Source organism: Sinocyclocheilus anshuiensis, unplaced genomic scaffold, assembly GCF_001515605.1.
Source record: "Sinocyclocheilus anshuiensis isolate Anshui unplaced genomic scaffold, SAMN03320099.WGS_v1.1 scaffold959, whole genome shotgun sequence".
Taxonomy (NCBI): domain Eukaryota; kingdom Metazoa; phylum Chordata; class Actinopteri; order Cypriniformes; family Cyprinidae; genus Sinocyclocheilus; species Sinocyclocheilus anshuiensis.
Window position 1 is genome coordinate 1,184,810 of NW_015542406.1, and position 15,351 is coordinate 1,200,160.

The following is a 15,351-nucleotide window of genomic DNA, read 5'->3' on the forward strand; positions in this document are numbered from 1 at the left end:
TTAGACAGCCCTAATATCAGCCATAGATATAAGAATATCAACTGCTATGCTTGGCAATAGCACAAAAACATATTGGTGAGAATATCCATTCCACAAACAGATCTCGGGAGCACTTCAACACAGCTCCCAGAGAAACTAAAGTGTGAGGAAGTGATGTTATGAGTCATGTTTTGTGCTCCAAACTTCTCTTTGTTCCCTCCAACTTGTGGCAGTCTTTGATAAGGTCATTCTATCCCAGCCATCCAGTAATTATATTAGCATTTCTCATCTAATTGTACAGCAGGAATACGAACGCTGACCTTTTCACAACTTTTTCAGCATATCAGGTAGTAGCTGGGGTACTCATTCTGCTCTGCCATCATCTCTTCCATGTTTTATCTCTTACTTTTCTCAGGATGTCCTCTTTTTGCTGCCAGCGCAATGGGCCGACATGTATACCTCTGGGCATCTAAAGAAAATGCTAAATCTTGTGAATACTAGTGAATCAAAGCAAATGAGGATGTGTGTAAGTAAAAATAAACCCTTGCTCCCATAAAAGAGGAAATGGGCAATATATGTGGGTGAAAAGTGTTGAGTAATGCATTTACGTGACCAGAATCTTAAGGAATTCCTTGTTGTGGGTCGTGGTGAGACAAACTAGATAATGAGGAAATTCACCCACGTAGTTGAAGCGTATGCGAATATGTTTCACCTCAGAAAAATGACAAGGTCTGGCTTGTCAGTCAAAAACTCCATCCCAGGCTGTCCTTGGGGAGGGGAGTCAACAGGAAAAACAAGCCATGTAGGCCTGTAATGTTTTCTGGAATTGGAGGTGATGCCTCTTATATCGAATTGGAGCATGGTAAGGGACCAGGTGTGACATATCTTTGAAAGCAGCATGTCAGCTTCAATGATCTCGATAACAAACGGCAGGAGGTCTATGAAGTCCAGAGAAAGTCTCTGCCATAGCACCAGCTGGCAGAGTGACCCAAGCCCCCTGGCTCCTGCTTCCCAGCAAAGAGCACTCAGGCCTGGGAGACAGGCAGCGGTCCCTCCCTCCTGTCCGGCTGGATCAGCTTTCACAGGACGCAGAGGAAGCCCTGGATCCACAGTTCACTGCTGGGTTCTGAGCATTTGAGTACCCAAAGGGCAGGGCCAGCCAGCTGGGACTGAGCCAGTGTGACCTTCTAATTAGACTGATCTCTATGCATTTATCTCTCACCCTCATTCACGACATGAACTTCACCTGTGATAATTAGCCTCTTACATTCTGTTCAAAGTCAGCTATCCAAGCAATTAAGCCAAACAAGCTATAAAAAAACGTATTTCAAATTATTCGTATACGAGTATTGAATATTCGTATTATTCAAATGTACTTGAATGCAATGTGATTCCATAACCCAGTGAGATGCCTATAAAGACAGAATTTTAATTGTATGTAATAGGGCTGGGCGATATGGGCAAAAATTCACATCTCTGTATTTTTTGGCCGATTTGTGATATACGGTATATATCTCGGTATTTTCGTTTTTGTATTTGGATTTAAAAAATCTGTATTTAATATATATATATATATATTTTCCTTACCGCCCAATGTTGTCCAACAAAACAATACATACAGTATTAAAGGCTATGAAAACAAATAAAGTGAATGTAACCATGTAAGCCTTTATATTATGTGCAAAAAAGGGTTAAAATCAAATTTCATTCTAACATTGTAACATTGCAATCTAAAAACAAAAATAAGGCTTTTAAAGCAGAAGTTAAATTCACTAAACTAAAAATGAAAATAAATAAGAACAAAAGCAGAGAGTTGTGATAGGCTATTTTGATTACCCCATTACAGTCACTTTACAGTCAGTGCTATCATAAAAATAGACTTACTTGTAGGTTTGAAGTTCTACATGTCACATTTATTGTCCAACTACAAATATTTCAGCGAAATGTATATTTTAGTCATAATTATTGTGATCCTATTTAATTGGGCTCTTGTCTGTTTGGCGCGCAGTGGCGCTCATTCACTGAAGTCTGTGAAGTTTAGCGGAGAATACCAAAGCAGAAGGCTCATGCACTTCTGACAGAAAAATGGAAATATTTCCATGGCTTTCTAACATTTACAGATGGAGAATATACCTGTGAAATGTAAGTTATGCATTCAGGAAGACAGCACATCTCAAACACATTAAACAGCGCGAGTAGCCTAGTGTCTCTGTCAGCGGCACACGCAGCCTTTCTGTCCAAGCATCTGATGGGCCGAGCCGCTTAAACTAACATGCGAAACGAAACTATAAACTATGTCTTACCAGTTTTTAAAGGCCTTAATATGAAGCTTGTCACATGTTTAGAACAAATTGGATTATGCACCTTCTCCGCAGCAGCTCAGTCTGTGTCGTCCGCTATATTTTCAGATGCGCTCGTATCAGACTACTGTATATCAATATAAACAGTTTGCCTCATATCGAATCGCTTATAAAGAAAATATCGATATATCGTACAAACTTGATATACTGACCAGCCCTAGTACGTAATTTAATTACGCTGCTTTCTCAAATACATTTTGGGAAAATTTCAAAGCAAAATTGTTTTCATGAAGAAGGCAGACACAGAAAGCGTCTATAACCAGCTTGATGAAATATATATATATATATATATACATATATATATATACACACAGTATAATACATATATTTATAATCATAATTAAATGACACATCCAATAGATTTATAATTGATTGATTTAATTGACTGATTTATAAAATAAAATCAATGATGTTATACAAAACGTTGATTATGAATTAATATACTTATTACAAACAAATATATAATGAATCTATTAATAAATAAATAACCACTCGCTAGATTTTGGAACAGAGCTCTTGTTTAGTTTCTTGAATGAATAATGAGGCCAACAGGCTTGACAGGATAAGAAATCAATGACCAGATTCTTTCGGATATAAAGATCATCTGCATTACTAAGATTTTTCATTTTCTGTTGTTGATGTTCTGCCACCACCATGAATAACTGAAGGGAGGAGGGTGGAGTTTTCATTGTTCAGAGCATTTCATTGTTGTTGTCATCAAACATGAATTACAGACAGAAAACCACCCACATTATTTCCCCTTACAAACCTACAGCTATACTCTAATGCAGTTAAACCAAAAACAAAACTCCCTTTGCTTCAAATAATCCACTTTAGCTGAAATTACAGCCTATCATTTAAGGACGCCCAATATTGGAAAGGGCACAGTAAGTGAATGTCATCTTTTTTTTTTTACTGAAACCTTTTTTTCACTCCCTGGTTTCTAAACCATGTTTTCATCATTAAAGAATAATGGTGTTCTCTCAGAACCTTTTAGGAGACAGAGAAGAAGAGGAGTCTGATAAAACTGAAGGATGTGCATCGCTTTTTTCCGGCTAAAAAATTTAAAAAAATAAGAGGGATGAAAAATGAAGAGCGCGAGGCTCGGCACTCCTGAACATGTGATGTGCGGAAGCAAAAGTAAGCCAAAGCAAGGGCGGGCGACACTCCACCCAGCAGTGAAATCATCAAACTTTTAATGACTTGGGTAATTACCCCTAGTGAGCCTGCTTAATGGCGTACAGCGGACGTCGTTAGGCACAGAGGTCCAAACGCACACACTGGCACACAAACGCAGCTGTGAGAGAACATGTCGAATGTATGGAAACAAAGCCAAAAGGTACCTGATGAAATCGCGTGCGACAATTTTTCTCTCTCGGCTTAACAAGGAGTTTTCCTGTGCGTGTTTTTGCAGAACTCTTCCCTTGAGTCTTTACACTAGTGTTCACGATAATACTTTCCATCCTCTGTGAATCAAAGAGCTGTCACAATACAATCAGAGCTACAATGGAGTGATGCTGTTTTCACACTGACAGCACTCATTAGGGTCCTTTGAGACCATCACTGTAATGATAAGTTTTCTACTAGGGGAGTAATTCAAAAGCATGTTACTACCACTATCACATGAGACAGGTGTACGACATCATCAGGACAAATAATTACAGGCTTAAAGAGCCGTAGAGGAAATCAGAGTTTGTACCGAGTGGACGATGGACAGGTGGAGAGCGAGAGTGGGGGTGGGGGGTCAGGATCATTCTGTCCTCCTGCGCTATTATGGCAGTCGTCCCCCTTACACAGCTTTGCAATTAGCATGTCAGCCTGAGCTGTTCAGTGAGGTTCACCAAATCCTCTCCTTTTCTTCTTCTCCTTTTGCTGTCATTCCTTCCTCCTCCTACAGGCCGCACTTAAGGGGCTTTTGGTGGAAAGCTCCAGAAGGACAGGGCTGCATGCATGACAGGATCTCCAGTTCCTCCATATTTCATAAAGTGTGAGAGCGCTGCCGAGTGAGAGCCGAGACACTCTGTCTTCATTCTCAAAAAATAATGCATTCATATCCCTTTCTTCCACTGATGGGACTCAATCAATGCTTGAATTGACGTTTGTTGTGTGTTCAGACTTTTTCCTGGTGAGTTTCCTGGCGAATCAATTCGAAGAGCTGGATCCGATGCCCACCAAGATCTTCCAAACCCCTCGGGGGTGAATAATATTGCAGGATACGTGTACAATGAACATACCTCTTGCCTCTGAACCTATTGTTTTGACAGATACTGCAATTGCAGACCTCTCGACCCCCGCTACGCTCTCCTAAATAAATCCTGATAGGTCAACAGGCTTTCCAGAGCCCTTCTCATAATGATACGAGACACCCCTGCTGACGCCCGTGCTGCAGTACCGCCACTGTGTTTAATTAGGCCACTTAAGGCATTCTCTCATTCTAATGCAATGAATAAAGATAGCTCCAGGCACAGCCGCGCAGATAAGGATTTTAATTGTCTTCTTTCAGTGGGCCCAGTATGCTAATGGCCATCTCCCCAGGGTGAGGAGAGCACCCTAGAGCGAGCAGGAGACTGGGTTCAAGCTAGCAAGGGGGAAGAACTTTGTGTGAATTCACACAAAAGCTCGAATAAAGGGCTTACATCTTTCTCCATTTGTCTCCAAAAACTCTCTGCTGAGCAAGTCGACCACACTCACGGCTGAGCCTGTGCGCCACTGATAACCGCTCTCTCCGATGAGTGCCGTGAAATTTGGATTCTGATGGACAAGAGTGCTATTAATTACCGTGCGGTGTATTGTCTCTCGTACGTACGTGTATATGGCAATAACAACGGAGAAAAGAAAAGGCGGTATTGTGATATGTTTAAAGTTTTGAGCCACAGCGAGTATGAATTCTTGAAGGGGTCACCCAAAAATTATTTACCCCCCTCGTGTCCTTCCAAACATGTATGTGTTTTTTTCTTCAGTGGAACACAAAAAATATTCTAACGTTACAACACACGACAAAAAGGTATTCGCGACGATTAACAGCAGATTCTATTTTTTAAAGGTTTCTATTTCTGCGGCATCGCTGGAGCAATGTCATACAAACTAAATTTGGATGAACTATCCCATTAAGATCGGTTGAATATAATACACTGAATCAAATAAACAGCCAGTCACAAAGTGATTATACAGTAACTTTCTCTTCTTTTTCCTGATTCTTTCTGCCCTCTCTTGCTTTTTATTTTTTATTTTATTTTTGCTGATGTTGTAAGCCGGGGCAGATAGTGCAGATGCTGATGTTTCTAGTAGACATCTTCTCTTTGCCTGCCTTCCTATTTGGATCCCACCCAGGACCTGGTGTTATGCTGATAATTGGCCTGTCCTGTAAATTTGAGTTTCTCACTTGGCTGAACTGCTACCTCCACAGTAACTGTCAGAGAGGTGGGAGGAGAGCTGGGGGCAAGGAGGGAGGAGGGCACGGGCTGTTATGTTATCACCCTCAGGAGAGTGAGCAAAACCTCAATTAGCTTTCCGTGAGCATGGCAAGAAAGTTATTTCACCGACGAGACAGTGCAAATGATATTTTGAGTGGGTGTGAATGGGTGCGTCAAGTCTAACTGGAGAGACGTGGACTGACGGCTGACGCATACTTTTTTCATTATCAAATAATTTAACATGACAAATGGAGTGGCTTCCCCTTTCAAACGGACATTAGACATGCCATGTATGTTTGAACGGATCTGTACGTGCCCCACATCTGTTTTGTATGTGTGTTTTCCCTTCTCTGCAACGACAGTGACGAGACAGGACTGTGTTATGTTATTTATATTTAGTGCGAGTAGACAAGGGTGAATTCCAGTCTGTCTCTGTCGCTGGCCAGATCATTGGCACTTTTCTGAGGAAAGGACAGGAAAATAGAGAGAGAGACAGAAGCAGAAAGAGGAAGATGGAGAGAGAGAAGGGCACAGCGCGTCCCACTGTTCCTCATTGTAATGAGAGGGTGCCGTGGTGCAGTGGCTGCTCCTAATTACTACCAAGCAGCTGCAACCGCAGGGAGGAACGGTTCCTGCCGGGCCCCAGCACAAATCCACCAGTGTGGAGAGAGAGAGAAAGAGAAATAAAGAGAGAGAGAGAGAGAGAGAGAGAGAGAGAGAGAGAGAGAGGAAAAAGGGAGAGGCCTATAGTCGCCCCACTTCACCCCAGTCACCCCTTGCTCCGTGTCGCTGCCACACTGACTGGCTCGCACCAGCTCTGTCTGCCTCATCAGCTTCTCCGGACCAAAATTTCAGGGTGGTGTGTGGGAGCCGCGTCTGTAAATATGGCTGGAAATGTGTCCCAGTCCCTTTTTATGGCTCTTGCTGTGTGTCTATCCAGGAATGCTGGGACAACATGTTTAGCCAATGAACAGATGGCCCAAACTAAGCAATAATTAAATAGGTCTTTCAGGCCTGTTGTGTTTGCTGTGTAAGATCATGAATGCATTCAAGTTCTATTGAATCTATCACCATTACTCTTCTAGTTTTCGGTGTCACATGACCCTTCAGAAATCATTCTAATGTACTGATTTGCTCAAGAAACATTTGTTATAGTTATCAGTGGTTGTGCAGCTTAACATTTTTGTGGGTACATTTTTTCAGGATTTGTTGATGAAGAGAAAGTTCAAAAGAACAGCATTTATATAGAAATCCTTTTAAACTTCATTAACATCTTTACTGCCACTTATGAACTATTAAATGCATCCTTGCTAAATAAAAGTATTAATTTCTTTAAAAAAATTTTTTTTAAATCTTACTGACCCCAAACTTTTTGAATGGAAGTGTAAGTATCCTCAATTTGACTCTAAGCTATATATTTACTATCAAAAACTAGAAAAATAAATCTATATAAAAAAATCTAAATATAAAATTTTTCTGTCTCTGGGTTTCAAATGCTCCAAATAAAGGATGCACAAATATAAAAAATGCAGGCTGATATGGCTGATTAAGTTATATATGGCCAATATTAAAATCCATTTTGTCTAAATAAATTAAACACTGAAAACCTACTTTTTATAAGCTACAAGGGAATTTAGGAATCACAATATTATATTTTACATAACGAAAAATGGATATTCGTTTTGAGTTTTACTAAAGATTACATTTATCAGTGTTATTAAAAAATAACTTTGACAGCAAAGGTAATCTAAATGTCAAAATAGAGGATACAATAAGTAAAAAGGCTGTAATATCAATCAATAATCAATTTGGTACCAATATATTATGTATGCCTCGTTCCAAATGTCAAAAAATGCTTTTTAGCTAGCATCTCACTAGGTTCCGAGACATACATACAGTAGATACTGTGGGAATAAAAGAAGGATGATGTGTAAAGGAGCTACTGACCTGCCGGTTCCTCTCATCCATGATCCGTGTGATCTGTATCTTCTTCCGTCCCATCTTGGCGTCCTGCTTGGTCTCTCTGACACCCCGAGAATATCAGAAAAACACGAGAGTTTGTCTGCCTTCACTCCCCTAGCACATTGTACTTCACTCTTTCTTCTCGAGTCTTTGTCTCTCACTCTCTTTCTTTCTGCGTCTTTTTCTTCAGGTGTCCACACCACGGTCTGTGAAACAGAATGAGAGTGAGAAAAAGAGACAAAAGAGAGAAAACACATTAAAAAAATGTGCAAAACTCAAAAGAGGAGGTCTGATGCAGATGAAAGTGACTAAATGCAAAATTTTCCACTGCCTGATACATGCAGGAAGGATATAAGACGGAGACCCACAATGATTTCTTATCTTCACACCTGCTTCCCTTCAACAGCTGGAGATCGGCCCACTCACAAGACATTTATCATTAGCCTCAAATTCTAAAACGCTGTATAGTGGATCTGTAATTGTGATGCTCATTCACCCAATTTTTCTATTTAGATTACCACTGTTGATCTCTAACACTGAATTAAGGTCATTGCACAATTTCGCACGTTAAAAAATAAATGCGACCTCACACTGTAACAATTACGTTTACACACTGCCTCTGAAACTTTCGTCCGTCATAAAAAAATTCGGATCAGGTTCGTTGTTTTTTTTCCGCGAATACAAAAAAAAATGCATACGAAAATGTTGGACTCAGTGTGCAAAGATCTTTAATCAATCCTAATAGTTAAAATTGTAAAATTACACTTTATATTGCATTACAGTGAATGTAATGCAATCTTAATAATGTTGTGATGCCAACATCACATATCACTTCTCTTTACATACCCTACAAAAACATCTACGCAATCCTATCTGTCAAACGCTCCATCAGAGTTTTCTCTCAACTGTAGACTCCCTAAAACAATATTTAATAAGCATCATAATGGTGTCCTGTGGCTGATTGACAGCTATGTGGCAGACAGCTAACTGAATGAAAGTAAGCAGACTAATAAGCAAAGACAAAAAACTTGTGGATGCTTCCTGCTGACTTCAGGCTTAAAGAGAAGCAAGCCTTAGCAGATAAGCCAATATGACACCAATAAGCGGGTCATAAACTCATCTGTCTGGTTTCAGAATGCACACGATGCATAAAGTCTCTTTGGTCATCTCGCCCTGTTTCTTTACTCGTTTCCCTCCTTCCCACGTATCTCTATGTCTGCATCTCTCTCTAAAACAACCTGGGACACAAGCACGCACACCCTGCCTCTGCACAGCGTCTCAGGAGACAGCAAGCAGGCCTCATTCTCCCTCTCATAACCCCGGCTGCTGCCAGCTCTCGCTCCTAAGATGATTAAGAGTGCACCCAGTCTCGGGCTGACATTAGTTTAAATCCTCTGGGCCAGATGAGGCAATTCACACGTGAGAGAGAGCGTGGAAGCCAAGTCAAGAAGGTTCAGAGCACAGTTCGCCCCCGGGGAGCCCACGAGTCGCCCCCTCTCCCACTTCTGTCCCTGTCTCCCCTTGCTAACCTGCCCACAAAGAGCCGGCTACCTCTCAGAGGAAGCATTCATCATCTCCGTCCAGCATGGACACAGATGAACACGTAAATAGAAAATGCCTATGTAACCACATCTCACATCTGAGAGACGCTGAGGGAGGGCAGAAACTCTCTCCTCCGGAGAGGCCGAAAGAGCGCCACACGCTTTGTAGCCGCACGATGCCAGCAAAAAGATGTGGAAGTTGATGACCAGGAGGCTGTGAGTGACCCACAGGAAATAAACACCATAATTACTGGCTGAACAGAAACGGGTGTTTAGGTGTCTGCAGGTCTCTATTAGGAGTGAGATCACACTGTCTGTCCACAGAAGGAAACTCTGACAACAGGCAGGCAAAATCAGACATTTCCCTATACCACATCACGCCAGGCCTCTGAGTCCAACACTGTTCTTTCTCAGTCACCATGTCCCCCAGCAGGAAGGAAAAACACTCTTCGCTCGACGTTCGTCCTCACGACACGTGCGCATTGTTTGTTTTGAGTGCTGGGCATATTCAAACTTTCATGATGGAAATGTGTTTAGAAATCCTACAACAATGGACGTTTTTCCAGGGTGATCTGAGTTAGGCTGAAAGAATGCAGAGCGGATTGACAGAGGGATTATTCATTTTTTATTCATTACTATTATTAACTTAATCATTTAATTTTAAATATATACACTATCATTCACAATTTGGGTCTGCTAAGTTTTTTTTTTAATTCAGAAAAAATATTACAATTTAAAATAACTTATTGGCTTATATTTCAGTATATTTTAAAATGTAATTTATTGAACTTTCAGCAGCAATTACTCCAGTCTCAGTGTAGGGCTGCACAATTAATCAAATTTCTAATCGCGATTACAATTATGGATGCCACAATTTTGTAATCGTTCAAAGTCCACTTATGTTATTCTGCATGCTTAAGATATGTTTTTTTTCTTTCTACATGTTATCTTAAGGGTTTTTACATTGTTTTAGTTTTAGTATAACATTATAGTACCATTCCTATTTTAACTTTTTTTTATAATTTAAAGAAGAAACCAATCCGATGTATAGTTGACATTTGAGGCTTAATACTATAGAAAAGCACTAAAGGTTTTTCAGTTAAGAGTGTTTTCAGCTTGTTTACTTTCATGTAAAAATACGGCATGCAGTTGCATCAAACAATGGTATAAACATCATTCAATGTAAATTGTGATAATCGTAATTAATAATCACAATTACAATTTCAAGGGAATAATCGACAATTATGATTTTTGTCATAATCGTGCAGCCCTAGTGTCACATGATCCTTCAGAAATCATTCTAATATGCAAATTTTTTGATCAATAAATAATTATTCTTATTTTCAATACTGAAAAACCTTTATGATGGAAATGTGTTTACAAAACCTACACCAATGGGAGTTTTGGGGGGTGGGGGTGATTTGTGTTGGGCTGAAACTATGCTGGATTGACTGCAAATGCAACATATTCTATTCACTGTCGATGAACAACTTTAAACTTGAGAGATTAAAACCGAACAGTTTATTTGTTCGCTTTTTAATCCGTCAAACTGAAATGAAAACATTTGGCTTAACCATCCGAAGCTTACGAGCTCCTTGATTTAAAATTTACATGGTTGAAGTTGAGGGCTTTATCTGTGTTTGTTGTGTGCATAACAATGCTGTTCTGCTTATCCAAACACAGCACAACATAATTACATGTATCCAGGCTTGTAGCTCTAAATCGTATTTGTGAGCTGTCATGCTCGTCTCAGAGACTGCGTAATGCATTGTGTCATGACATTTCTGTCAACTTAACAGACATAGACAAGCTACGGTCCTGCAGTGCAGGCAGGCTCTGAATGACTTGTGTCGCGCACGCAGAATGGGACTCTATTACCGCACGAGTGTGTTTTGTTGATCGTGAGTCTCTGTTTATTTCTCTGAGACATTCTGGCACACTGGTGGAGTGGTAGTGTCTTGTACGGAGATACAGGGGAATGGATGTCATTTGGCCCTGTATCATAAGGCCTGGTTTCACTCAGGTTGTCCATGAGCCTAGACATTTGTTTAGACTATAATGTTAAAGGTGCAGTAGGAGATCTTGGAAAATGCTAACTTTAGCCTGATAGCACTGAAAACGAATGTCCCACCCTCCCTGCAATCGCCGTCCAAAGCCACGCCCCCTTAACGCATTTACGCTCACAGACCAGAATACCAGAGACAACATTACTACAATAGGCTACATCAGTGGTTCCCAATTCCAGCACATGTTCCACAGTGAAGTAAACTTCAACAGATTTCCCCCACTCAGGTAGTAGGGAGCAATGAACACTGTGTAGGGATCATATCGATTGGCTCACTTCTAACGAGCTGGCACGAGGACTCATGTGAAAGTGAAAGTGAAAGTGACGTGACGTGGCCAAGTATGGTGACCCATACTCGGAATTAGTGCTCTGCATTTATCCCATCCAAAGTGCACACACACAGCAGTGAACACACACACACCGTCAACACACACCCGGAGCAGCCATTTTTTTGCTGCGGCGCCCGGGGAGCAGTTGGGTTACAAGTCCGACTCTCTAACCATTAGGCCACAACTTCCTCATGTGTCATTCACCGGTGAGAAAACTTTAAAAGTACTACAATACCAGGAAGGAAGATCAGGTTGTTGATGTTTGTCTGCCATTCTCGCTCTGTCTGCAGTCTGCACAGCGTGCGTGAACGCGCTGATGGCGTATCCTGTCTGCGCGAACCCGGTGTGTAGAGGTATGCTAATACATACGTTGACAGGCAGGTAGGAAAGCATATTAAAACGCTCGGACCGAGCAACCAGCATAACAAAAAATGTTTCTGAAGACAATCACCTATTGCACCTTTAATGTAAAATTACAGAACGTGTACAATTATAGAATTAATTAAAATTAATTATAGACAGAATTACAAAAATTTTAAATATATTAGTTAAAAAATATGAGGTTGGTAAGATTTTTTTTTTTCGTTTTTGAAAGAAGTATCTTATGTACACCAAGGCTGCATTTATTTGATCAGAAATGCAGTAATTAACATTTATACTACAATATACTTCAAAATGAAAATTGCTGAAAAATGTTGTGCTGCTTAATATTTTTATCAAAACCATGATCATGAGATCTGAGTGCAACAATGTATATAGACGCTTTTAAAAACACAAAGACATTAAAAAGGAATGCAAACAGTCTGGTGTATTCTAGTTCTTTATAAACACTTGTTCTCCAATTATCTCGCTGTACTGACTGTGTTGATGATATATTGTACATGGCTTATCTGCTACAGTCATATTTAACTGAAGGGAGCTATGTGAATGTATCTGATAGAAACAATGTTTGTTTAACACGTTTACAGCGAGCAGGAATGTGCACGTGTGAGTAATCTCTCCTCCAAGCCCTACAGATTCTAGCTTTCATGAAAAACAGGGAGTTTCTTTATGGTCTTTATTAAGAAAAAGTGCCAAGAGCATGAACATTTAACGCTGTCAATCACAATGCTAATGATATATAAACGGCTGCTTAAACCTCATTCCAATGACAACGCTTCTGGCATCCCTCCTCCTCCCTCACTTCACCTTTATTCCCTATAATTAATCTGGTCCTGTAGAGTGTATTACAGCTCAAGTTGAGTCTTGTGTTCAAGCCCCTTCATTTCCGGACAGCCAGAAAAACCAGTTTTACTCTTAAATCACTTTTAAACTGCTAGTTTGTCTGAAAATGAAAATTATTTCATCATGTACTCATCCTGTATGTCTTACATTCTTTTACAGAACACAAAAAAATTATATTGGGGTTTAAACAATAATTGGACCCCATTGACTGCCACTGTATTAATACACATTTTAAAATATCTTTTGTGTTGCACAGAAAAACACAAACAAATAATTTAGTAATAAAGTTAAATGTATAGGCTACTATTTAGCATATCTAAAAATAAATCCACTTGCAATATAAAATGATTCATTTAGACAAAATAATGTATTAATATGTGAATTTTCGGCACCAATTCTCACTATTAACTAGTTGCCTATTAGCATGCATATTATTAACATATTGGCTGTTTATTAGTGCTTATAAAGCACATATTCTACATGACCATTCTCTATATCCCTAATCCTACCCAATACCTAAACATAACAACTACCTTACTAACTATTAATAAGCAGCAAATTAGGAGTTTATTAAGGCAAAAGTCATAGTCAATGGTTTGTTAATAGCGAGAATTGGACCTTAAATAAAGTGTGACCGAATTTTCATATCGGTTTATCAGTACGGCTTAGATATCAGTGCATATCTATTAATGATGACATGAAACTTACATGAAATTGCCTTTAACAATTTGTGATTGTGGTCAGTGTGGTTTATCACGGTTTACCTCAGATCAACAGAGAAGATACTGTATGTAGTGACCTCTCAGTTGAATTCAAAAGCAAAAGTCTTCTCCCGTCTGAGCTGGGTTTATCGAAAAGTAGGGTGGAAGCAGTGGGGCTTGCTGGCTGTGGGTGGGATCCACTAAGAGTCTGTTGGATCACAGCGCTCCAGGACACGGGCAGCAGAGCCAGCAGTCCGAAACCACTGCCGATTACATCAGCTCTCCTGGATATTACACACTCTTTCACTGCATGCTATCAAGCCAAAAATGAACAGCAGTCGGCAGAGAATGTAAAACTAAGTGAACATTAAGATAACTGTTTTACATTTGTGGCAACAGTACAGTTCTTGAGTACAACATGCAATAATATATTCGCAAAAAATGCATTCCAAATGCGCTCTCTTGATGCGGTGCACCTGGTCAAAAGTTTATCTTTGATTTAAACCAGTCCAGCAGTTTTGAAAGCTGCTTACCAAACATTTGCAGTCACTATGATCGATAAGCAGGGAATATGTCTCTATAGGAGCAACTGCCGGGGCCTGACATGAAAATCAATAGGAGTACATGACCCACAGAATGTGCACAGCAAAGCCGATCTCTACTGCGCTGACCCTGACCTCGCTACACACGGGTCATTCATTTGCTCACCAACGAACACAGGTGCACATGCGGTGCAAACACACTCGCACACACTGAAACAGGGGACAAAATTCTCTTGTGTAACGTAATATAGGTTTGGTTTGCATGGGAGATATGAAACATGCATTTATCTCACACAGCTCAAGATGTGAGGAGAGGCCCCACCTGACATGCTGACACTCCCTTGTCTTATAAACAAGTTAACTCCCATGTTGTTCATACTGCTCGGGATGATTGTGTATTGTAACTGAAATGATCCCATGATGAGAGGATCTATATAAATGTAACTGATTGCGCTGTTCGTGCGTGTGTGAGTGGGTGTGAGCGTGTGTGAGAAAAACAAGCCGTGTGTTAGTGATAGGCCTCTCGCGCTCTCTCCCTTCGGAACATGCCAATGTGAGAGTGGGAGGGCTGGTACTGGGGTCAGGCCTTTTCACACTCAATAAAACATGCCCTACTCCCACTGTAATTACCGCACACATACACACACTCACACACCGCATTCCCTCATCTGCCCGCCAAACCTTTACTACCTCACTTTTACACAACCCTATCATTTTGGAGAGTGTTCCTCTAATCCCTTAACTGTGTAAACTGGGGTTTCCTGAGCTATATTGAAAACATATCAAGAATATGAGTGACTACGGACTACAAATTAACTTTTATGTACTGTATATTTATAAAACTCAACAAGTGTGAAAGTGTTTTCCATTGAAAAAAGTTTGTTTACGCATTAAATTATAAGTATAAAAATATTAAAAATGTATAAAGTATTACAGGTATTTTTTTCTGACTGATGCTAAAAATAAAACAATCATTTTGATTCAAAGGTTTTTGTTTTTTTTTAAATTACAGCCAGATCTGCAACAGACCATGGATAAATGGACTCCTTCATAATGGCTAATTTTGAATTCTTGTTTTATTTTAAATTTGAACTTTGGTTAAAAAATGAAAAATTATTCTACTGTATATATATATATATATATACAGTATATATATATAAATAAAATAAAAACTTAACTTTGGTTAAAAATGTAAAAGAAATATAGCAAAAAATAAAAAATAAAAAAAATAAATC

At 39.7% G+C, this 15,351-nt stretch overlaps 1 protein-coding gene across 6 annotated transcripts in view; it reads right to left on the reverse strand.

The window, feature by feature from the left end:
* LOC107693042 (myocyte-specific enhancer factor 2A-like) overlaps positions 1-15,351 on the reverse strand; it is a 95,642-nt gene that overhangs the window by 53,172 nt on the left and 27,119 nt on the right. For all 6 annotated transcript variants that reach the window (XM_016492288.1, XM_016492283.1, XM_016492286.1 and 3 more), the window contains exon 3: positions 7,700-7,920. In XM_016492288.1, coding sequence (XP_016347774.1) covers positions 7,700-7,753 — 54 coding nt within the window. In that variant the 5' untranslated portion in view covers positions 7,754-7,920. The remainder of the gene's footprint in view (positions 1-7,699; positions 7,921-15,351) is intronic.